This window comes from Phyllobates terribilis, unplaced genomic scaffold (genome assembly GCF_046119375.1).
Source record: "Phyllobates terribilis strain yellow unplaced genomic scaffold, ASM4611937v1 Scaffold_117__1_contigs__length_5270597, whole genome shotgun sequence".
Taxonomy (NCBI): Eukaryota; Metazoa; Chordata; class Amphibia; order Anura; family Dendrobatidae; genus Phyllobates; species Phyllobates terribilis.
In genome coordinates this window covers 641869-665718 of record NW_027362877.1, presented here as the reverse complement: position 1 = coordinate 665718, position 23850 = coordinate 641869, and the positions used below count along the sequence as shown (strand labels likewise).

General features: G+C 45.2%; 1 protein-coding gene across 1 annotated transcript; it reads left to right on the top strand.

The window, feature by feature from the left end:
• The first annotated feature begins 268 nt into the window (after window positions 1-268).
• LOC141201497 (uncharacterized) lies at window positions 269-23850 on the top strand. Its single transcript, XM_073663504.1, has 4 exons — window positions 269-392; window positions 10679-12804; window positions 22394-22964; window positions 23840-23850. Exons 1-4 carry the CDS (start codon window positions 269-271, stop codon window positions 23848-23850), a joined length of 2832 nt encoding a protein of 943 aa, XP_073519605.1.

The window sequence follows — 23850 nt, the reverse complement described above, 5'->3', positions numbered from 1 at the left end:
AGACTTGCTCTGGTTTTCTCTACATTTTCTCTCAGCTTTCATTCCCTGATTCTTCTCTTCTGATCTGTGAGTCGCGGTTTCTCCGCTGTCGTCTTCATCAGTCTTGAGTCTTCGTCCTCGGCGGCTTCTTTCAGAATCTTTCACCTTCCTTAGAGCATCAGTCACATTTTGTCTGCAGATTTCCCAGCACTTCTGTCCGTTCTCTCCTATGATTTCTTTCGGTACCGGAGTCTGATCGTTACTCAGCAGAGTCGGGGTTAATTTACCGATGATTTTCCCACTAATCCGCTGTCTCTTGTCCGTCCCTCTGAATCGGTGCCGGCTCAATGTCGTCATCAGTCGTGGTCGGGCTTTTGGCTTTTTGGGTTTTGTTTCTCAGCATTTATTGGGCGGTAAGAACGACGTCGCTGCCATTTTCCAGGTCAGTACAGTTACAGCAATTCCAAACTTGTCGGGTTTATTTTTTAGAATATATTTTATGGGTTAAATATTCAGAACTGTTCCTGACACCCATCACTTTATCTTCCGTTATCGGAGCTGTGTGAGGGCTTCTCTTCTTGAATGGCCGCTGACCTTTTTGTTGGTGACTTTTTTGATCGTTGTTTTTTCATTGCAGTTTTGGGGAGGTGTTTCTGATGTGTTTTTTTCTTTTGGCGTTTACCGTGTGCAATAAATCCTGACGTGAAACTGCCAAATAATAAATATATATATACAGTACAGACCAAAAGTTTGGACACACCTTCTCATTTAAAGATTTTTCTGTATTTTCATGACTTTGAAAATTGTACATTCACACTGAAGGCATCAAAACTATGAATTAACACATGTGGAATTATATACTTAACAAAAAAGTGTGAAACAACTGAAAATATGTCTTATATTCTAGGTTCTTCAAAGTAGCCACCTTTTGCTTTCATGACTGGTTTGTACACTCTTGGCATTCTCTTGATGAGCTTCAAGAGGTAGTCACCGGAAATGGTTTAAACTTCACAGGTGTGCCCTGTCAGGGTTAATAAGTGGGATTTCTTGCCTTATAAATGGGGTTGGGACCATCAGTTGTGTTGTGAAGAAGTCTGGTGGATACACAGCTGATAGTCCTAATGAATAGACTGTTAGCTGGCCATCATTACTTTAAGAAATGAAGGTCAGTCAGTGCGAAAAATTGGGCAAACTTTGAAAGTGTCCCCAAGTGCAGTTGCAAAACCATCAAGCGCTACAAAGAAATTAGCTCACATGAGGACCGCCCCAGGAAAGGAAGACCAAGAGTCACCTCTGCTTCTGAGGATAAGTTTATCCGAGTCAACAGCCTCAGAAATCGCACGTTTACAGCAGCTCAGATTAGAGCCCAGGTCAATGCCACACAGAGTTCTAGCAGCAGACACATCTCTACAACAACTGTTAAGAGGAGACTTTGTGCAGCAGGCCTTCATGGTAAAATAGCTGCTAGGAAACCACTGCTAAGGACAGGCAACAAGCAGAAGAGACTTGTTAGGGCTAAAGAACACAAGGAATGGACATTAGACCAGTGGGAATCGGTGCTCTGGTTTGATGAGTCCAAATTTGAGATCTTTGGTTCCAGCCACCATGTCTTTGTGCGACGCAGAAAAGGTGAACGGATGGACTCTACATGCCTGGTTCCCACCGTGAAGCATGGAGGAAGAGGTGTGATGATGTGGGGGTGCTTTGCTGGTGACACTGTTGGGAATTTATTCAAAATTGAAGGCATACTGAACCAGCATGGCTACCACAGCATCTTGCAGCGGCATGCTATTCCATCCGGTTTGCGTTTAGTTGGACCATCATTTATTTTTCAACAGGACAATGACCCCAAACACACCTCCAGACTGTGTAAGGGCTATTTGACCAAGAAGGAGAGTGATGGGGAGCTACGCCAGATGACCTGGCCTCCACAGTCACCAGACCTGAACCCAATGGAGATGGTTTGGGGTGAGCTGGACCGCAGAGTGAAGGCAAAAGGGTCAACAAGTGCTAAGCATCTCTAGGAACTCCTTCAAGATTGTTGGAAGACCATTTCCGGTGACTACTTCTTGAAGCTCATCAAGAGAATGCCAAGAGTGTGCAAAGCAGTCATCAAAGCAAAAGGTGGCTACTTTGAAGAACCTAGAATATAAGACATATTTTCGGTTGTTTCACACTTTTTTGTTAAGTATATAATTCCACATGTGTTAATTCATAGTTTTGATGCCTTCAGTGTGAATGTACAATTTTCAAAGTCATGAACATACAGAAAAATCTTTAAATGAGAAGGTGTGTCCAAACTTTTGGTCTGTACTGTATGTATATATTTTATTATTTGGCAAAATAATGTATGTGTGTGTGTGTAAATATATATATATTTTATGCAAAAACATTTGTTCTAATTTTGGGAGACAAAGCAAAATTAATGGGGACTTCAATCTGAGATCCGGGTCTGGTGGTAATAATTGTAAGTCTCCCTTACAGGGATGTTTGTTCAGAAGAATATGTATTATGGAGGTTTTCTGTGGAGTCTGACCAGACAATCTCTCCTTGGCTCCCCGTGTGCATCAGTAAGCGCCCATGACCCCGGTGCCGGCTCTCTAGTTGTCCTTTCTACACATTGATAGGTACTAACCGCTGTGTACCGGGTGCTCCCCACAACACCGTCCTTCCGGGTTCTGTGACTTCATCCGTCAGCCGTACATGTGCCCTTTTTTCCTCCTTCAGAGACAAACGCAGAACTTGCTGCTTATTTATGAGTTTATACCGAGGCGGATGTTGAGATTTATCTCTATTTAAAGAAGAAGAAAAACACTTTAACCCGTCTTTTAATAGATTAGGTTCTCTCCTCTTAGTGATCCCAGAGGATCCTGTCCAGGAGGGAGGCCGTGTCCTCATGGTGACATCATGAGATCTCAAAATACAATCACTGGTAAATGGTCACCGTCCTTCCCCCAATCTCCATACAGTGAATTAGGAGAGAAGAAACAGATGGATAGAAATGTGATGCTTTCTCCAGCTCCTCTGTGGTTCCATCCCTGGAGACGGAACTTGGAGAAGTTGTGTTTTTTAGTACGGCTCCTCCATCTGACTGACGAGGGTCTTCTCTGTCCCTCTCCTCAGGGTCCTCATCCTCCGCGTACAGAGCAGAGAGCATTAGGTTTTGGCCTTGCTGATTATCACTTCATACTTGAGGCCACAATGTGCTGGGACCTCTGTACCGGTGGTGAGGACCACAACAATGTAATTTAGTCCCTGATACATAAATATAGAATTACTGGTTCTGAGAGACGAGTCTCATATATAGACAGATACACGGCAGGTCATGTATTCAGTCTCTGTGTCTCCACAGATGGATCCAGGAGGAGAAATCCACCAGAGAGATCTCCCCGTCCTCTGTATCCCCTGGACTGTCCAGAGGAGAATCACAACATCCCGGAGGATCATCAGGTAGATGACACTGAAGTCCCCACAACATCTGACCATGAAGTGATTGGACCTGAGCTCATCTTACATTGTTCTTTTTAGGGTGAAGATCTGATTGATATTAAGGTTGAGGTTATACATGGAGCACAAGAGGCGATCGCAATATGGGCCGATCGGCAGGGTGAGGAGGGGAGACTGTCATGTCGGTTCTGTGGCCATCTACTACTACTCCCATCTCATAATCACATGATACAATCTACAGTGGCATGTAAAAGTTTGGGCACCCCTTGTCAAAATTACTGTTATTGTGACCAGTTAAGCAAGTTGAAGATGAAATGATCTCTAAAAGACCTAAAGTTAAAGATGACACATTTCCTTTGTATTACCCTTGGACATTTGTGTGCTCAGATAACTTTGACCAATGATTCAGACCTTACTTAGCCTGTTAGGGTTAGGGCTCGTTCACTATCATCGTTAGGAAAGGCCAGCTTTATAAAAACCCTGCCTACTCTAACAATTTACCAAAAAAACAGCAGCCATGGCTTCTTCTATGCAGCTGTCTAGCACTCTGAAAATGGTGGAGGCCACAAAGCAGGAGAAGGCTATGAGCAAAGCGTTTTCAAGTTGCCCTTTCCTCAGTTCAAAATGTAATAAAGAAATGTCAGTTAATAGAAACAGTGGAGGTCAAGATAAGGTCTGGAAGACCAAGCAAATTTTCAGTAGGATTGCTAGAGAGGCAAATCAGAACCCCCGCCTGACTGCAAAAGACCTTCAGAAAGATTTAGCAGACTCTGGAGTTGTGGTACATTGTTGTACTCTTCAGAGACACCTGCACAAATATGGCCTTCATGGAAGAGTCATCAGAAGAAAACCTCTCCTGCGACCTCACCATGAAATTCAGCGTCAGAAGTATGCAAAAGTACATCAAAGAAGGTCTGATGCATTTTGGAAGCAAGTCTTGTGGACCGATGAGGTTAAAATAGAGCAATGATCAAAGTTGTGTGGAGTTAAAAGGGCACAGAATTTTAGAAAAAGAACATCTCGCCAACCATTAAGCATGGTGGTGGATCAATCATGCTTTGGGGTTGTGTTGCAGCCAATGGCACAGGGAACGGGTAGAGGGAAGAATGGATTCCATGAAATTTCAGCAAATTCTTAATGCAAACATAACACCATCTGCAAAAAAGCTGGAGGTGAAAAGAGGATGGCAAATGATGATACTAAACACACGTCAAAAGGTGCAAGCTGAAGGTTTTACAATGGCCCTCATAGTCCCCTGATTTGAACATCATTGAAAATCTGTGGCTAGACCTCAAAATAGCAGACGATGCAAGACGACCCAAGAATCTCACAGAACTGGAAGAATTCTCCAAAGAAGAATGAATGAAAATCCCTCAAACAAGAATTGAAAGACTATTGTCTGCTACAAAAAGCATTTACACGCTGTGATACTTTCAAAAGGGGGCGCTACTAGCTACTAACCTTGCCGGGTGCCAAAACTTTTGCATTTGCCCATTTTCCCTTATTGAATTTTTTTTTAAATGTAAAAGATGAAAATATATATAATTTATTATTTATTGTTTTGCCTAAAATACAAAGGAAATGTCATCTGTAACTTTAGGCCGTTTAGAGATTATTTCATCTTCAGCTTAACTGTTCACAATAACAGTAATTTTGACCACTGGTGCCCAAACTTTTACATGTCACTGTATTCTGTCACTGTGTGTCTCCTACAGATGGACTCATGGAAAGAAATCCACCAGAGAGATGTCCCCGTCCTCTGTATCCCCAGGACTGTCCAGAGGAGAATCACAACATCCCGGAGAGTCATCAGGTAGACGGTGCTGAGTCCTGTACCGGATCTGTATATGGGGGGACATTTCTGATCGAGGTCATAGATGTCACAGATTTTGGTGGTTTCTTGTATTGTGCTGATTGTTACATCTGATATATCAGGAGGAAGATCCGACTAAGAATAAAGTGAAGGACGAGACAGAAGAAGAAGCGATGACGAGGGGGGATCAGCCGTGTGTGAGTGACGGGAAGGAGGAGATTCTGGTAGATGTTTCCACAGGTGTGTAATAATGACCGGCGTGTGATGATGATGACCGGCGTGTGATGATGATGATTGGCATGTGACTATGATTAGCGGCGTGTGATGATGATGACTGGCGTATGACGATGATTGGCATGTGACTATGATTAGCGGCGTGTGATGATGATGACTGGCGTATGACGATGATGATTGGCATGTGACTATGATTAGCGGCGTGTGATGATGATGACTGGCGTATGACGATGATCATATCCAGTGGTAGCGTAGCGTAGTTTCCCATCATACGAAGGTGACCTTGTCGTGGTTGATGGGCACACATAAATTGGCCAAATTATGCGCAAAAAACCTTCATTTTTCAAAGTGACATTAGTCTAGATACAATATTTCTTATATATTCATGTATGGAGTGCCGAAGTTCTTTTTGCAATTGAGATTACTCTTTTCTTCAGAGCACCCGAATAGACCAGTGAGCGACCCCTCTCTTTTTTCTATGATTAGCGGCGTGTGATGATGATGACTGGCGTATGACGATGATGATTGGCATGTGACTATGATTAGCGGTGTGTGATGATGATGACTGGCGTATGACGATGATGATTGGCATGTGACTATGATTAGCGGCGTGTGATGATGATGACTGGCGTATGATGATGACCGGCGTGTGATGATGATGATGACTGGTGTATGATGATGATGATTGCCATGTGACTATGATTAGCGGCGTGTGATGATGATGACTGGCGTATGATGATGATGATTGGCATGTGACTATGATTAGCGGCGTGTGATGATGATGACTGGCGTATGATGATGACCGGCGTGTGATGATGATGATGACTGGCGTATGATGATGATGATTGGCATGTGACTATGATTAGCGGCGTGTGACGATGATGACTGGCGTATGATGATGATGATTGGCATGTGACTATGATTAGCGGCGTGTGACGATGATGATTGGCGTATGACGATGATGATTGGCATGTGACTATGATTAGCGGCTTGTGATGATGATGACTGGCGTATGATGATGATTGGCATGTGACTATGATTAGCGGCGTGTGACGATGATGATTGGCGTATGATGATGATGATTGGCATGTGACTATGATTAGCGGCGTGTGACGATGATGATTGGCGTATGACGATGATGATTGGCATGTGACTATGATTAGCGGCTTGTGATGATGATGACTGGCGTATGATGATGATTGGCATGTGACTATGATTAGCGGCGTGTGATGATGACTGGCGTATGACGATGATGATTGGCATATGACTATGATTAGCGGCGTGTGATGATGATGACTGGCGTATGATGATGATGATTGGCATGTGACGATGACCGGCGTGTGATGATGATGACTGGCGTATGACGATGATGATTGGCATGTGACTATGATTAGTGGCGTGTGATGATGATGACTGGCGTATGACGATGATGATTGGCATGTGACTATGATTAGCGGCGTGTGATGATGATGACTGGCGTATGACGATGATGATTGGCATGTGACTATGATTAGCGGCGTGTGATGATGATGACTGGCGTATGACGATGATGATTGGCATGTGACTATGATTAGCGGCGTGTGATGATGACCGGTGTGTGATATTGTATGAAGTCTCCGGTGCAGTGAAGCTTTATCCGCCGTCCACATCACAGCAGAAGCGTCCGGTGATGGCGCGGCTGCTCTTGTACAGAGTCTGGTTGCGCACCGATGAATAACTGGGCCGCATTCACACCTCGTCTTAATGATTTAATAAGCACATTTTTAATTTTCCTAATTGTGTTTTTTAATATTACTTCCATCTTTTACTTTCATATTATTCTTACACAAGTCTCATGCTGCCATATAAATGACTGAGCTTGCGATTCGGACAGAACCCCGGGTGGAGATTCCGTATAATGAGGCGCTGTGGACGCCGTCTGGCCTATGATCCAGTGATGTCCATCTTTTTCAGCGTGCATAAAAGCGCAGTCGACCAGAGGCTAGACGGAGTCCGGTGTAACTCTGCTGCCTCATTATTCTGAATGGATCCCTCGGGGGTGTCATCTGAATCATGTATTTTGTAGATTTAGATGGAAACCCCGATGTACAGTGGGTGCGGAAAGTATTCAGACCCCTTTACATTTTTCACTCTTTGTTTCATTGCAGCTATTCGGTAAGTTCTAAAAAGTTCATTTTTTTTCTCATTATAGTACACTCTGCACCCCATCTTGACTGAAAAAAACAGAAATGTAGACATTTTTGCAAATTTATTAAAAAAGAAAAACTGAAATATCACATGGTCATAAGTATTCAGACCCTTTGCTCAGTGTTGAGTAGAAGCCCCTTTTGAGCTAGTACAGCCATGAGTCTTCTTGGGAATGATGTAACAAGTTTTTCACACCTGGATTTGGGGATCCTCTGCCATTCTTCCTTGCAGATCCTCTCCAGTTCCGTCAGGTTGGATGGTGAACGTTGGTGGACAGCCATTTTCAGGTCTCTCCAGAGATGCTCAATTGGGTTTAGGTCAGGGCTCTGGCTGGGCCAGTCAAGAATGGCCACAGAGTTGTTCTGAAGCCACTCCTTTGTTATTTTAGCTGTGTGCTTAGGGTCACTGTCTTGTTGGAAGGTGAACCTTCAGCCAAGTCTGAGGTCCAGAGCACTTTAGAAGAGGTTTTCATCCAGGATATCTCTGTACTTGGCTGCATTCATATTTCCTTCAATTGCAACCAGTCATCCTGTCCCTGCAGCTGAAAAATACCCCCATAGCATGATGCTGCCACCACCATGTTTCACTGTAGGGATTGTATTGGGCATGTCAGGAGCAGTGCCTGGTTTTCTCCACACATACCGCTTAGAATTATCACCAAAAAGTTCTATCTTCTTCTCATCAGACCAGAGAATCTTATTTCTCATAGTCTGTGAGTCCTTCATGTGTTTTTGAGCAAACTCTATGCTGGCTTTCGTATGTCTTGCACTGAGGAGAGGCTTCCATCTGGCCACTCTGCCATAAAGGCCCGACTGGTGGAGGGCTGCAGTGATCGTTGACTTTTGTGAGCTTTCTCCCATCTGCCTACTGAATCGCTGGAGCTCAGCCACAGTGATCTTCGGGTTTTTCTTTACCTCTCCTACCAAGGCTCTTCTCCCACGATTGCTCAGTTTGGCTGGACTGCCAGGTCTAGGAAGACTTCTGGTGGTCCCAAACTTCTTCCATTTTAAGGATTATGAAGGCTACTGTGCTCTTAGGAACCTTGAGTAATGCAGAAATTCTTTTGTGACCTTGGCCAGATCTGTGCCTTGCCACAATTCTGTCTCTGAGCTCCTTGGGCAGTTCCTTTGAGCTGATGATTCTCATTTGGTCTGACATGCACTATGAGCTGTGAGGTCTTATATAGACAGGTGTGTGCCTTTCCAAATCAAGTCCTATGAGTTTCATTAAACACAGCTGGACTCCAATGAAGGAGTAGAACCATCTCAAGGAGGATCACAAGGAAATGGACAGCACGTGACTTAAATATGAGTGTCTGAGCAAAGGGTCTGAATACTTATGACCATGTGATATTTCAGTTTTTCTTTTTTAATAAATTTGCAAAATTGTCTGCATTTCTGCTTTTTGTCAGTCAAGATGGGGTGTAGAGTGTACTTTAATGAGAAAAATAAATTAACTTTTTAGAATTTACCAAATGGCTGCAATGAAACAAAGAGTGAAAAATTTAAAGGGGTCTGAATACTTCCCGTACCCACTGTAAGTGTTCAGCGTACAGCACAGGATAAATATGATCCAAAATGTTCTGTACCCCAAAATGCCACCAAGAGCTTCTACTCAACCCACAAAAAACAAGTCCCCACTCAGGTTCATCATCTGTAAACAGTAATATAGGGGGTGTCCATATTACTGGTAGCACAAAGGCTCTGGAAAAGTGATGTGGCTCCCACTTAAAGAAATCCAGTGACATCTGCGCTCCCAAATCCAAATGCCCCCTCCTCCTGGGCCCCACCGTGTGCAGTTAGCATCCACATGTTTGGCATTACTGTAGCGGGGAGAGCCAATTTATTTCTCCAGAAAGCACTAGCTGGGAATCATGTACTGGGCGCTACAACGTAAGGGCACTACAATGTACCGGACACTACAATGTACTGACCACTATAATGGAATATTTGCATTTTCACTTCACAACATCCATTACTGCTCGTTTCTGGAAAGCACCCATGGAGTCAAATTCATCACTACACCTGTAGATACATTTCCATAGGGGTGTAATTTCCAAACTGGTGTCCATTGAGGGGGGATTCTGCTCTTCTGCCACTTAGGGGCTTTGTATATGGAGTCTGCAAGCTGTTCTACTAAAGTTTGTTCTCCAAGAGTCAAATAGCGCTCCTTCCCTCCCGAGTCTCACCGTATGGCTAAGCGGTACAGTACAACCACATATGGGGTATTGCCCCGTTCAGCAGAAATTGTATAACAAATTATGTGGTCATTTTTACTCATTTTCCCTTGTGAAAATGTAAAATCTGGGGCTAAAATATTATAGTGGAAAAATGTAATTTTTTTTTTCTTCACTGTTCAATTGTATAACATTTAGTGAATCACAATTACCTTGTATTCATTGGGAAAGTGCGCGGTGGATGCTGGGTGTGACGCGCGAGGAAACCCCACCCACAGCCCGGTGTCCACCGCGGGGATCGCATCACCGAGTCACGCCTCACTTGACGTGACATCAGGGGAAGCAAGAGCCGGCTGAGGCCGGGGGTCGCGTGATGCCGGTGAGTGGCCAGCGATAGCGCCGCTCACAGCCAATAAAGACAAAGCTAGGTAATTAGAAAAAATCTTCTCTCAACGGGTTAATTACATTGGGGGCATTTTTAATAGTAGTGGACAACTTCTTTAACTGCTTGGACACTTTTCTATACTAAGGCCAAGATACGAAGCTTGAGAGAGTGAAATGGCACTGGAGGTCCATTAAGGGAACCTGTCATCAGTAATTACCACTTAAAGAACTATTTGCTGTCTAATCTCTGCCACCCCTGACTTGTGCCAATGTCACCAGTTTATAAGTGTCATTCACTTTACCCGTCATTGTGTTAATGTTATGGCATGTAGTTGTCCTCCTTATTACCGGTACTTTCGCTGACGAGGGTCTTCATTGTGAGATCCAGAAAATACATTCAGAAATCTCTTTTGTGTTGAAGAAAAAACTCTCATCTAATTTATCTTTCATCCTTATAGGAAATCCTTGTGAGAATAACGGTTCATCACTAAATTGTAAAAAAGAAGATATCAGGAAGCACTCTAATGGAGGAAACCTCATCACCCTTCCTGCACCTCCTGGACTTCACAGCACTTCACTTTCTTATAATCCTCCTAATCATGAGGAATCATCTCCTGAGCAATCTCACATTGTTACCAAAAGTCAAGGGGGCAAAGTGGATTCAAGATTTCAGTGTGACAAGCAATTTACAAAAAGCTCAGATTTTTTAACACACAGAAAACACAAAGGAAAAAAGCCATACTCCTGTTCAGAATGTGGGAAATTCTTTACATATAAATCACAATTTGTTATACATGAGAGAATTCACACAGGAGAGAAGCCATTTTCATGTTCGGAATGTGGGAAATGTTTTGGAAGTAAATCAGAGCTTGTTAAACATCAAAGAATTCACACAGGAGAAAAACCTTTTTCATGTTCGGAATGTGGGAAGTCCTTCAAACATAAAGGGAATCTTATTACACATCAGAGAATTCATACAGGAGAGAAGCCATTTTCATGTTCGGAATGTGGGAAATGTTGTAAAAATAAATCAGACCTTGTTAAACATCAAAGAATTCACACAGGGGAAAAGCCGTATTCATGTTTACAATGTGGAAGGTGCTTTACAGAGAAATCACAACTTGTTAAACATCAGAGAATTCACACAGGAGAAAAGCCGTATTCATGTTCAGAATGTGGAAAGTCCTTCACAGGTAAAGGGGATCTTATTATACATCAGAGAATTCACACAGGAGAGAAGCCATATTCATGTTCAGAATGTGGGAAATGTTGTAGAAGTAAATCAGACCTTGTTAAACATCAAAGAATTCACACAGGGGAAAAACCTTTTTCATGTTTACAATGTGGAAGGTGCTTTCCAGATAAATCACAGCTTGTTACACATCAGAGAATTCACACAGGAGAAAAGCCATTTTCATGTTCAGAATGTGGGAAATGCTTTACATTTAAAGGGAGTCTTATTACACATCAGAAAATTCACACAGGAGAGAAGCCATTTTCCTGTTCAGAATGTGGGAAATGCTTTACATTTAAAGGGAGTCTTATTACACATCAGAAAATTCACACAGGAGAGAAGCCATATTCATGTACAGAATGTGGGAAATCCTTTACAGATAAAAGGAGTCTTATTCCACATCAGCGACTTCACACAGGAGAGAAGCCATATTCATGTTCAGAATGTGGGAAATGCTTTACAAATAAATGGAATCTTATTACACATCAGAGAAATCACACAGGAGAAAAAACATTTTCATGTTCACTATGTGAGAAGTCCTTCACAAATAAAGGGAATCTTTTTACACATCAGAGAAATCACACAGGAGAAAAAACATTTTCATGTTCGGAATGTGAGAAGTCCTTCACAAATAAAGGGAGTCTTATAACACATCAGAGAATTCACACAGGAGAAAAACCATTTTTGTGTTCACTATGTGGGAAGACCTTCACAGCTAAATGGCATCTTAGTAGACATCAGAACATTCATACTGGAAAGAAGCCATATTCATGTTCAGAATGTGGGAAGTGTTTTAGTTATAAATCAGATCTTGTTAAACATCAGAGGATTCACACAGGAGAAAAGCCGTATTCATGTTCAGAATGTGGGAAATGCTTTACAAATAAAGGGAATCTTATTACACATCAGAAAATTCACACAGGAGAGGAGCCATATTCATGTTCAGAATGTGGGAAATCTTTTATGCGTAAATCAAATCTTTCTGCTCATAAGAGAATTCATACAGGAGAAACGCTATTTTCTTGTTCAGAATGTGGGAAATGTTTTATATATAAATCAGAGCTTGTTATACATCAAAGAATTCACACAGGAGAAAAACTTTATTCATGTTTAGCATGTGGAAGATGCTTTGCAAATAAACCAGAGCTTGTTACACATCAAAGAATTCACACAGGAGAGAAGCCGTATTCATGTTCATTCTGTGAGAAATGCTTTACAAAAAAACCTTATCTTGTGCAGCATGAGAGAAGTCACACAGGAGAGAAGCCATATTCATGTTCAGAATGTGGGAAATCTTTTATACAAAAATCACACCTTGTAAAACATGAGAGAAGTCATACGGGAAAGAAAGTGTAATTATGTTCACTGTGTTTTATAAAGTTTAATAAATATTGTTCAGAATAAATGAGTACACCCCCTTTGATGAGTAAGATTTTGTTTAATAGCTCACTGAACACAAGATCAATTTCTACAATTTAGCCAACACTAAGTTTCATAGAACATTTTTTTGTAATCAAAACATGAAAGTAAGGTTATTAATATAACTCTCATTACAAAATCTTCAGTTTTACTCAAATTAGTTGATGCAAAAATGAGTACACCCCACATCAAAAGCTACTACATCTATTATTTTGTATGGCCTCCATAATTTTAAAGGACGGCACCAAGTTTTCTAGGCCTGGAATGAAAAAGTTAGTGACAATACTATATCTATCTTTTTCCTCTCTTTCGATAACGAGCTCTTAGAGCCTGGATGCTGGATGGAGCGATGACAACTTGTCTCTTCAGAATCCCCCATAGGTGTTTGGTTGGGTTCAGATCAGGAGACACTTGGCCACTGAATCACTGTCACCCTGTTCTTCAGAAATGTAACAGTGGCCTACCAAGGGAACAGAGTGATGGCAGCATCTTTTCTGTCACTACAGAGCAGAACATCTGTGAATTCAAGATACCATCAATGAAATGTAGCTCCTCATGCAGCCGCACATAAGGACACAGCCACCACCAGGTCTCACTGTAGACACCATGCATTCTCATTGTATTCCTCACCTCTTCAATGTTATACAGATTTGAAGCCATCAGTTCCAAAAAAAACCTTTATCTTGGTCTCATCACTCCAGAGTATAAAGTCCCAGGAGTCTTCATATATTTCCACATGTGTACTGGCAGATTGTAGGGTGGCTTTTTTGTGCATGGGATTTAGGAGAGTCCCCACAACATCTGACCATGACGTGATGGGATTTGAGCTCATGTTACATTGTTCTTTTTAGGGTGAAGATCTGATTGATATTAAGGTTGCAGTTATACATGGAGCACAAGAGGCGACAGCAATATGGGCCGATCAGCAGGGTGAGGAAGGGTGACTGTCATGTCTGTTCTGTGGTCACCTACTACTACTCCCATGATTTCATCATAACGTGGTAGATCGCTCACACGGAGGTAGACACAGGTACACTGTTTCTTTAAAAACTTCTGGTTGGTTTATTAAAATGCAGCATAAACCAACACTGAGTCCATAAAAGAAATCACGGCCCTTTGGCCAAAACAGGAAAACAAAGCAAAATGGTAACACAAAAGCACAGTCTTTGTGATAGCAGGGATCCACCTGCTGAGAGTTCAGCAACTCCACTTGGTTCAGGAAAAACAAACACAAGATCCTCTCTGGAGCTAGCTTCTCCAGACACTGAACACTGAATGCCTCAGTAGGACTTGTATTTAAACCAAAGACCACACTCTGAGATGGAGATATGGTGAATGACCTCCCACCCTTCACAATGATCATTCACAAAAAACACTCCCTTTTAACATGGAAGTTTAACCTCTTTAAGCAAATAACATGTTGGAGCAAATTTCATGGTTTCAATTCACAGAAGCTAATAGCCTCCGTGAAACGTATCTTCCCTCTATCACTTTACCAGTGACTTTGTCACACATGACACAATCTATTCCATCACTGTGTGTTTCCTACATATGGATTCAGGAGCAGAAATCCACCAGAGAGATGTCCCTGTCCTCTGTATCCCCAGGACTGTCCAGAGGAGAATCACAACATCCCGGAGAGTCATCAGGTAGACGGTGCTGAGCCCTGTACCGGATCTGTATATGGGGGGACATTTCTGATCGAGGTCATAGATGTCACAGATTTTGGTGGTTTCTTGTATTGCGCTGATTGTTACATCTGATATATCAGGAGGAAGATCCGACTAAGAATAAAGTGAAGGACGAGACAGAAGAAGAAGCGATGACGAGGAGGGATCAGCCGTGTGTGAGTGACAGGAAGGAGAAGATTCTGGTACATGTTTTCACAGGTGTGTAATAATGACCGGCGTGTGATGATGATGATGACCGGTGTGTGATATCGTGTGGAGTCTCCGGTGCAGTGAAGCTTTATCCGCTGTCCACATCACAGCAGAAGCGTCCGGTGATGGCGCGGCTGCTCCTGTAGAGTTCGGCTGTGCACCGATGAATACCGGGGCCGCCTTCACACCTCTTCTTAATGATTTATGAAGCACATATTAGTTTTTCTTCACGTTCTATAATATTCCTTCCATCCTTTAAGTCCATATTTTCCTTACACAAGTCCGTGCTGCCATATAAATGACTGAGCTTGTGCTCCAGGTTATGAATCTCCCCGTCCTATGGATCTCGGTGATGTAGCAGCCTCTGCCTGGTGCTGACGAGTGACGACACATGTCACATGTAGAGTCGTCCTACCTGTTGCCTCTGTTTGCCTCCCACTGCCTCCTACACTGAGGCCAGCGTTCTGGTCCCTCCTCATCCAGGCCGGCCGCCCGGTGGCATGAAGAGCCCTACGGTTAGTCAGTAAGTGCCATGCTGTGGAGGTGTGGGTCAGACATACTGCTGTCGTCCCTCTGCCACTATGGAGGCCATCTTGGATGTAGGAGGACCCGAACACCGGTCTCAGTCGGAGACAAGCGGAGGCCACCAGGTAGGTGACAGTACATGACAGATGTTTAGTCCTCTGTGCCGGGTGGAGAATTGCTTCAGCATAAAAGGGATTAGGAGCTCGTATCTACAAACAGCTGCGATGGCCACATCTAGAGTTGTCATTATCTGACAATCATGTTGGTTTTTGAGACCTGGTTCAATCAACGTATAAACATGGAGACTAAATACTGCCGAGAGGGGGCGCCCTTCACCATGTACGGATTATATCCCCTGTCAGCGTCTCATTTATGGTGAATCTTGTAATATGGAGAGATTCACTATATGGAGAATAGTATTGGGCCACCTGCATTAATCACTGCAGTCTGGCTTCTCCTTCAGGCCCTGTTGTCCCCCCGGTGTATAACATCCAGCCCTGTCCCACCCCCCAGTATATAACATGTGACTCCTCGGTATGTATTGGTTACAATTTCAACTGCTGGGTATATAGATCCTGGGGGGCACACTCAGGGGGTGATATGTGCTGGACAGGCCACATGTTATATAGGGGTTATATTCACAATAACCAGGGTGTACTTTATTATAAGAGCACATTGTGATTTTGGGAACGTCCCTTTAGAAGAATCTTCACTCTCGGTCTCTACAGACAAACAAGATGTCGTCTAGGAATCGTCCCCCCATCTGAGCCTCTAACGTGAATAAATAATTCTCTTTCCAACAGTGAAATACATAAATTACCAAAAGAAGGTAAGAAGACGTCCTCATCCAGGTTCCGAAAGTTTTAAGTTTTTTTTTTTACCAATAAATTGGATGAAATTCTTTTTCCGACAAGAATTGTTACCAAAGAAAGAAACTGCTGCTCAGATTCCCGGCCGTTCCTCCGACATTTATGAATGACATGATAACCGGGTGTCACCGTTCTCCATACATGTGTCCCCACACTTCTGACACTCAGCGCTGATTGGACAATGTAGGGGAACAATGGTAACGCCCAGCTGTCAGTATTTCCTTACATTTATAGGGTGAATAGCAGAAGAACTGCGCAACTTAGTGACCAATAACATTATGACTCCGGAAATGAGAGGACGAGAAAGTAAAAAAAAAAAAAAATTAAAAATCAATAAAGAAAAAATGTGTCTGTAAGGCCGATAATGGGGGAAATGATTTACAGATAAAATGACCAAACAACTTACAATCGTAGAATGTTCTGGTTGGAGGGGACCACCTCCAGGGTCCCCGTATCCAGCCCCCTGCTCAATGTAGGACTCACCATCTCAGACAGATGTCTGCCCGGCCTCTGTTGGATTGTTTTCTCCATTCTTGATGGTTTATTTCTCATTACTGACCTCGCTGTATGAGGAGCTTTTTTGTGGGGGATGAGTTGTATTTCTCATCTTGTTACTTTATCATCTTTATTCTGCTGTTATTTTTTAGAATTTTTCTCTCATGAGCTGCACAAGTTGAGTGATAAAATGACCGTCCACCCTGAGACTGAGAAGTGACTATACGGTTATCATATATAGACTCCCTTCCTTGTGTCCTCCATTTGCCTCCTGTAACGGTGAACCGATGGAGGAAACCTGGCAGTTCCTAATAATAAGGCGCTTACACACAGTCTCCATACAGCCGGTCCCAGAGGTTTCCCGGCTTCCATCTTTTCACCACTGTACAGTGATCTGGACTTACAGCACAGACACCGGGGCTGCTCCACATAGTAGTGCTGGCTGGTAGAGCGAGCTGGCAGAAGAAGGTCGACATGTCAGATCTGACCCAAAGATGGCAGGTGCTAAACAATCAAGAAGCGGGACGAGGTCAGAATCAGAAAGCCGAGTAACAATGGTCCTGTAGATGGAGGCCTAAGTCATCCCGGGGTATTATGGAAGCCAGACAAGGTTACCAAAGACCAACAGGAGCAATGAAACCAGGTGCAGAATACATCTGTAACTGGTGACGCCCCGCAGACTGCTGGGAGATTAATAGGATGTGGCGCTGCCCCATAGGTCACAGCACAGGAAAGGCAGGGGAGGGTGGTGTAGACGTATTACTGCACTCCCCATACCACTGCACTGGCCGTCCTGGAAGCCGGGGGAAGGGACCACCGATCTGAGCTGAGGGGGCAGCGGAGGGCAGAGGACCCCATAGGGGACTGTACAGGGAAATGTGTAGTGTTCAGTCCCGGGGTGGAGGGTCGCTGTAACTGCGGTAATACAACTGATCCAAGCCAATAACAATATATTTATTTCATTTTCTTTTAGGACTTTTCTACAATAAATACTTTGTTTCTTTTCAGACATTTTTGTGTTACCAAATCCTGGCGGCCATAAACCATAAGCGATGTATTGTTACATGGTGACAGTATTCCTCATTGTTCCCATATAATATACACAACGTCCTGATCAGTCTTTATTACACAAGAATAAGAGGAATAAACTTCATGAATTGTAAGAATAGACGAGATGGAAATAGGAAACTTTCTCCCCGGAGTCTCCACAGAAATCTGCGTATTTCTTCTTCCGTCTCAGGATTCTCGGTTCCGGGGTAAAATCTCTATTCAGTTAGGAAACATTGTTCCATCACTGAGATCGGAGGTGACGGCCGCTCCTGATAAGATTCTGTGTAGGGGGAGGGGAGAGGAGGGCGGGGCTAGAGGCCGAGCTCCTCCCATCTACATGGACTCTGACCAGTAGTGACCGTCCTCTCCTATCTCAGTAATGGGACGCGTACACCCGGCGTCAGAGGCTCAATGCAGTGAGGAGGAGAAGCCGCGCGCATGCGGTAGGTTTGTCATGTTCTCAAGCCCCCAAAGCCGTGATGACATGCTAAGTGGGGCGACTACTCTGGGGTCACGAACGCCTCATCGACAAGTCAAAGGCCTCATTTACATATCATAAACTTTAGAAATACAATACTTTTTCTAAAGATCTGTTTGTGTGTTTAATGTAATAGAGATGTTAGGCGGAGAGTTTATATCTGCAGACACAGCTGCTGCGGGTTCTGGGGGCACAGGGAACGGACAGTTTCCCTTTAAACATAATTTTTAAGGACATATATTTAGTGTTTTGGGCAGGGGCGGATGTATCACATGTGCAGTAGGTTCAGCTGCATATAGACCAAGTAATGTAGGGAGGCTCCAGGGGGTAAGGAGGATCCGTGGTGTAGGGAGGCTCCAGGGGATAAGGAGGATCCATGGTGTAGGGAGGCTCCAGGGGATAAGGAGGATCCGTGGTGTAGGGAGGCTCCAGGGGATAAGGAGGCTCTGTGGTGTAGGGGAGGCTCCAGGGGATAAGGAGGCTCTGTGGTGTAGGGAGGCTCCAGGGGATAAGGAGGCTCTGTGGTGTAGGGAGGCTCCAGGGGATAAGGAGGATCCGTGGTGTAGGGAGGCTCCAGGGGATAAGAAGGATCCGTGGTGTAGGGAGGCTCCAGCGGGTAAGGAGGATCCATGGTGTAGGGAGGCTCCAGGGGATAAGGAGGATCCGTGGTGTAGGGAGGCTCCAGGGGATGATGAGGATCCGTGGTGTAGGGAGGCTCCAGGGGATAAGGAGGATCCATGGTGTAGGGAGGCTCCAGGGGATAAGGAGGATCCGTTGTGTAGGGAGGCTCCAGGGGATGATGAGGATCCATGGTGTAGGGAGGCTCCAGGGGGTAAGGAGGATCCGTGGTGTAGGGAGGCTCCAGGGGATAAGGAGGATCCGTGGTGTAGGGAGGCTCCAGGGGATAAGTAGGCTCTGTGGTGTAGGGAGGCTCCAGGGGATAAGCAGGCTCTGTGGTGTAGGGAGGCTCCAGGGGATGAGGAGGATCCGTGGTGTATGGAGGCTCCAGGGGGTAAGGAGGATCCATGGTGTAGGGAGGCTCCAGGGGATAAGGAGGATCCGTGGTGTAGGGAGGCTCCAGGGGATAAGGAGGATCCGTGGTGTAGGGAGGCTCCAGGGGATAAGGAGGATCCGTGGTGTAGGGAGGCTCCAGGGGATAAGGAGGCTCTGTGGTGTAGGGAGGCTCCAGGGGATAAGGAGGCTCTGTGGTGTAGGGAGGCTCCAGGGGATAAGGAGGATCCGTGGTGTAGGGAGGCTCCAGGGGATAAGAAGGATCCGTGGTGTAGGGAGGCTCCAGCGGGTAAGGAGGATCCATGGTGTAGGGAGGCTCCAGGGGATAAGGAGGATCCGTGGTGTAGGGAGGCTCCAGGGGATGATGAGGATCCGTGGTGTAGGGAGGCTCCAGGGGATGATGAGGATCCGTGGTGTAGGGAGGCTCCAGGGGATAAGGAGGATCCGTGGTGTAGGGAGGCTCCAGGGGATGATGAGGATCCGTGGTGTAGGGAGGCTCCAGGGGATAAGGAGGATCCATGGTGTAGGGAGGCTCCAGGGGATAAGGAGGATCCGTGGTGTAGGGAGGCTCCAGGGGATGATGAGGATCCATGGTGTAGGGAGGCTCCAGGGGGTAAGGAGGATCCGTGGTGTAGGGAGGCTCCAGGGGATAAGGAGGATCCGTGGTGTAGGGAGGCTCCAGGGGATAAGTAGGCTCTGTGGTGTAGGGAGGCTCCAGGGGATAAGCAGGCTCTGTGGTGTAGGGAGGCTCCAGGGGATGAGGAGGATCCGTGGTGTATGGAGGCTCCAGGGGGTAAGGAGGATCCATGGTGTAGGGAGGCTCCAGGGGATAAGGAGGATCCGTGGTGTAGGGAGGCTCCAGGGGATAAGGAGGATCCGTGGTGTAGGGAGGCTCCAGGGGATAAGGAGGATCCGTGGTGTAGGGAGGCTCCAGGGGATAAGGAGGCTCTGTGGTGTAGGGAGGCTCCAGGGGATAAGGAGGCTCTGTGGTGTAGGGAGGCTCCAGGGGATAAGGAGGATCCGTGGTGTAGGGAGGCTCCAGGGGATAAGAAGGATCCGTGGTGTAGGGAGGCTCCAGCGGGTAAGGAGGATCCATGGTGTAGGGAGGCTCCAGGGGATAAGGAGGATCCGTGGTGTAGGGAGGCTCCAGGGGATGATGAGGATCCGTGGTGTAGGGAGGCTCCAGGGGATAAGGGGGATCCATGGTGTAGGGAGGCTCCAGGGGATAAGGAGGATCCGTGGTGTAGGGAGGCTCCAGGGGATGATGAGGATCCATGGTGTAGGGAGGCTCCAGGGGGTAAGGAGGATCCGTGGTGTAGGGAGGCTCCAGGGGATAAGGAGGATCCGTGGTGTAGGGAGGCTCCAGGGGATAAGTAGGCTCTGTGGTGTAGGGAGGCTCCAGGGGATAAGCAGGCTCTGTGGTGTAGGGAGGCTCCAGGGGATGAGGGTGATCCGTGGTGTATGGAGGCTCCAGGGGGTAAGGAGGATCCATGGTGTAGGGAGGCTCCAGGGGATAAGCAGGATCCGTGGTGTAGGGAGGCTCCAGGGGATAAGGAGGATCCGTGGTGTAGGGAGGCTCCAGGGGATAAGGAGGATCCGTGGTGTAGGGAGGCTCCAGGGGGTAAGGAGGCTCCGTGGTATAGGGAGGCTCCAGGGGATGATGAGGATCCGTGGTATAGGGAGGCTCCAGGGGATGATGAGGATCCGTGGTGTAGGGAGGCTCCAGGGGATAAGGAGGATCCGTGGTGTAGGGAGGCTCCAGGGGATAAGAAGGCTCCGTGGTGTAGGGAGGCTCCAGGGGATAAGGAGGATCCGTGGTGTAGGGAGGCTCCAGGGGATAAGGAGGATCCGTGGTGTAGGGAGGCTCCAGGGGATGATGAGGATCCGTGGTGTAGGGAGGCTCCAGGGGATAAGGAGGATCCGTGGTGTAGGGAGGCTCCAGAGGATAAGAGGCTCCGTGGTGTAGGGTGGTTAATGGAATAACGAGGCTCCAGAGGGGACACGGAGGCCCATTTCCACTACAGGTTGCTCACATACTGGAATCGTTCCACTTTCTACCTCTGTAGATTTTTCTTCTCAGACATTGGGAGAAGGACTCCCCTGGGTCCGGTAATTAGGATTTAACCCTGTAATATGACTTCGGTGCTATTTCATTCTTCTAAGGATTCGTATCATGTCCTTACTGGGGTTGAGCGAGTATGTTCTGTCCGAGTATGGTCGGACCGAGCTCCGAGTATTTACAGCTGCTCGGTGATAAGGTTAGATCGCTCCCGTGTGCATGATTTGCAGCTGTTTGACACTTTTATTACATGTGAGGAATGTGTAAGAAATAGACATTCCTCACATGTAATAAAGCTGTCAAACAGTCGCAAATCATGCACACGGGAGTGATTCAACCATATCACCGAGCAGCTATAAATACTGGGAGCTCGGCCCGAGCATACTCGCCGAAAGGGTTAATAGAACATACTCGCTCAACACTAGTCCTTAGGCATACTGTGGACATGATTACGGCGGCCACCTTTAGGAGGCCCACCTTTGTGATTAGTCAATCTCATTTGCATGCAGTAATGAAAGATTAAAATCAATTTTTAATTGTGTGGACACTTTTCTACACTAAGGGCGAGATAGGAAGCTTGAGAGAGTGAAATGGCACTGGTGGTACATTAAGGGGGTAAATCCTGATGACAGGTTCCCTTTAAGAACTGTCTATTTGCCGTCTAATCTCTGCCACCCCTGACTTGTGCCAATGTCACCAGATTATAAGTGTTATTCACTTTACCCGTCATTGTGTTAATGTTATGGCATGTAGTTGTCCTCCTTATTACCGGTACTTTGACTGACGAGGGTCTTCATTGTGAGATCCAGAAAATAAATGTGTAAATCTCTTTGGATGTGATTTTTTTAACAACACAAATCTATCTTTCATTCTTATAGGAAATCCCTGTGAGAATAAAGGTTTATCACTAAATTGTAAAAAAGAAGATATCAGGAAGCACTCTAATGGAGAAAACCTCATCACCCTTCCTGCACCTCCTGGACTTCACAGCACTTCACCTTCTTATAATCCTCCTGATCATGAGGAATCATCTCCTGAGCAATCTCACATTGTTACCACTATTCCAGGTGACACAGTGGATACAAGACTTCAGTGTGACAAGCAATTTACTAAAAGCTCAGCTCAGACACAAAGAAAACACAAAGGAGAAAAGCCGTACTCCTGTTCAGAATGTGGGAAATGCTTTACATATAAAACAAAACTTGTTATACATCAGAGAAGTCACACAGGAGAGAAGCCATATTCATGTTCGGAATGTGGGAAGGCCTTCACAGGTAAATTAAGTCTTGTGTTGCACAAGAGAAGTCACACTGGGAAGAAGCCGTATTCATGTTCAGAATGTGGGAAATACTTTACAGATAAATCAAGATTCATTATACATCAGAGAATTCACACAGGAGAAAAAACATTTTCATGTTCAGTATGTGGGAAATGCTTTAATGATAAAAGGACTCTTATTAGACATCAGAAAACTCACACAGGAGAGAAGCCATATTCATGTTCAGAATGTGGGAAATGCTTTGGATATAAAGGGAGTCTTATTAGACATCAAACATTTCACACAGGAGAGAAGCCGTATTCATGTTCAGAATGTGGGAAATGCTTTCCAGCTAAATCAAGATTTATTATACATCAGAGAATTCACACTGGGGAGAAGCCGTATTCTTGTTCACTATGTGGGAAATCTTTTGTAAATAAATCGTATCTTGTTAGACATGAGGGAAGTCATACAGGAAAGAAACTGTAATCATGTACACTGTGTGTTTTAAAATTTTTAATAAAATTACTCAGAATAATGAGTACACTTCCTTTGATAAATAAGATTGTCATTAATATCTCACTGAATACCAGAACAATTTCTAAAATTGTCCTTTCCCCCATGACCAGCGCCACACGAGAGAGGGAATTCACCCAATAAGGACAGGAAGCATACGGAGTAAGAGGGCTGCACCTCTACCCCGCATCATTTTGGTTTCCTGTCCATGAGGGAACCTGAAGCTGAAGAATCAGGAGAGGAAAGTTAAAGGAGAAACTTACCCAGGCCTTGCCTGGAAGAAAGGCTCCTTGTATATAGTGCCGGTGTCGGGTCCTGGAAGCGCCACCGCTGGTCACTTGAGGGCTCATGTAGATGCGAGCACCGAAGTCCTTTTGGATGCCTGCTGGCCCCAACAATGTCCCAGGCTTGCGCATGTGCAGGACGCCCTGGGATTGGTGCCCTGATGAAGAGCATGCCGGAGACTTCTGACCTGAAGTTTTGGATTTCACTTCCAGGGGGTCTGGAGAAGGCATGCACAAGGGGGTGGGGGAGGTGCTGTGGCTGATCCCTCTTTTAAAATCACGCCTGACTGCCAAAAGAGTGGGTTTGCTCTGGCTCTCCTTCCCCACGTGATATGGAGGAACGTCAGTGCCAAGATCAGAGTTCACGCAGCAATGGCAGTCTCATGAGTTGCAGAAGTGACAGTACGACCGACCACGAATAATGGTGTCATTTGATCCAGCCTCTGAATCTGGTACCCTTATTAAACTCCAGAATGCTGACTGATCTTTGAGAAATTTCACCATGGTAATTAAGACCCTTTTTCTTGTCTCTAATTACTAGGAACGGCTTAA

What these genes read in the sequence shown, in the direction of transcription:
- LOC141201497 (XM_073663504.1), top strand. Translation starts at nt 269, where the DNA reads ATGATTTTCCCACTAATCCGCTGTCTCTTGTCCGTCCCTCTGAATCGG. An exon ending in TTCTCAGCATTTATTGGGCG is followed by an intron (nt 393 to 10,678) that starts GTAAGAACGACG and finishes TCATCCTTATAG; the next exon opens with GAAATCCTTGTGAGAATAAC. An exon ending in GAAGTCATACGGGAAAGAAA is followed by an intron (nt 12,805 to 22,393) that starts GTGTAATTATGT and finishes AAAGGAGAAAAG; the next exon opens with CCGTACTCCTGTTCAGAATG.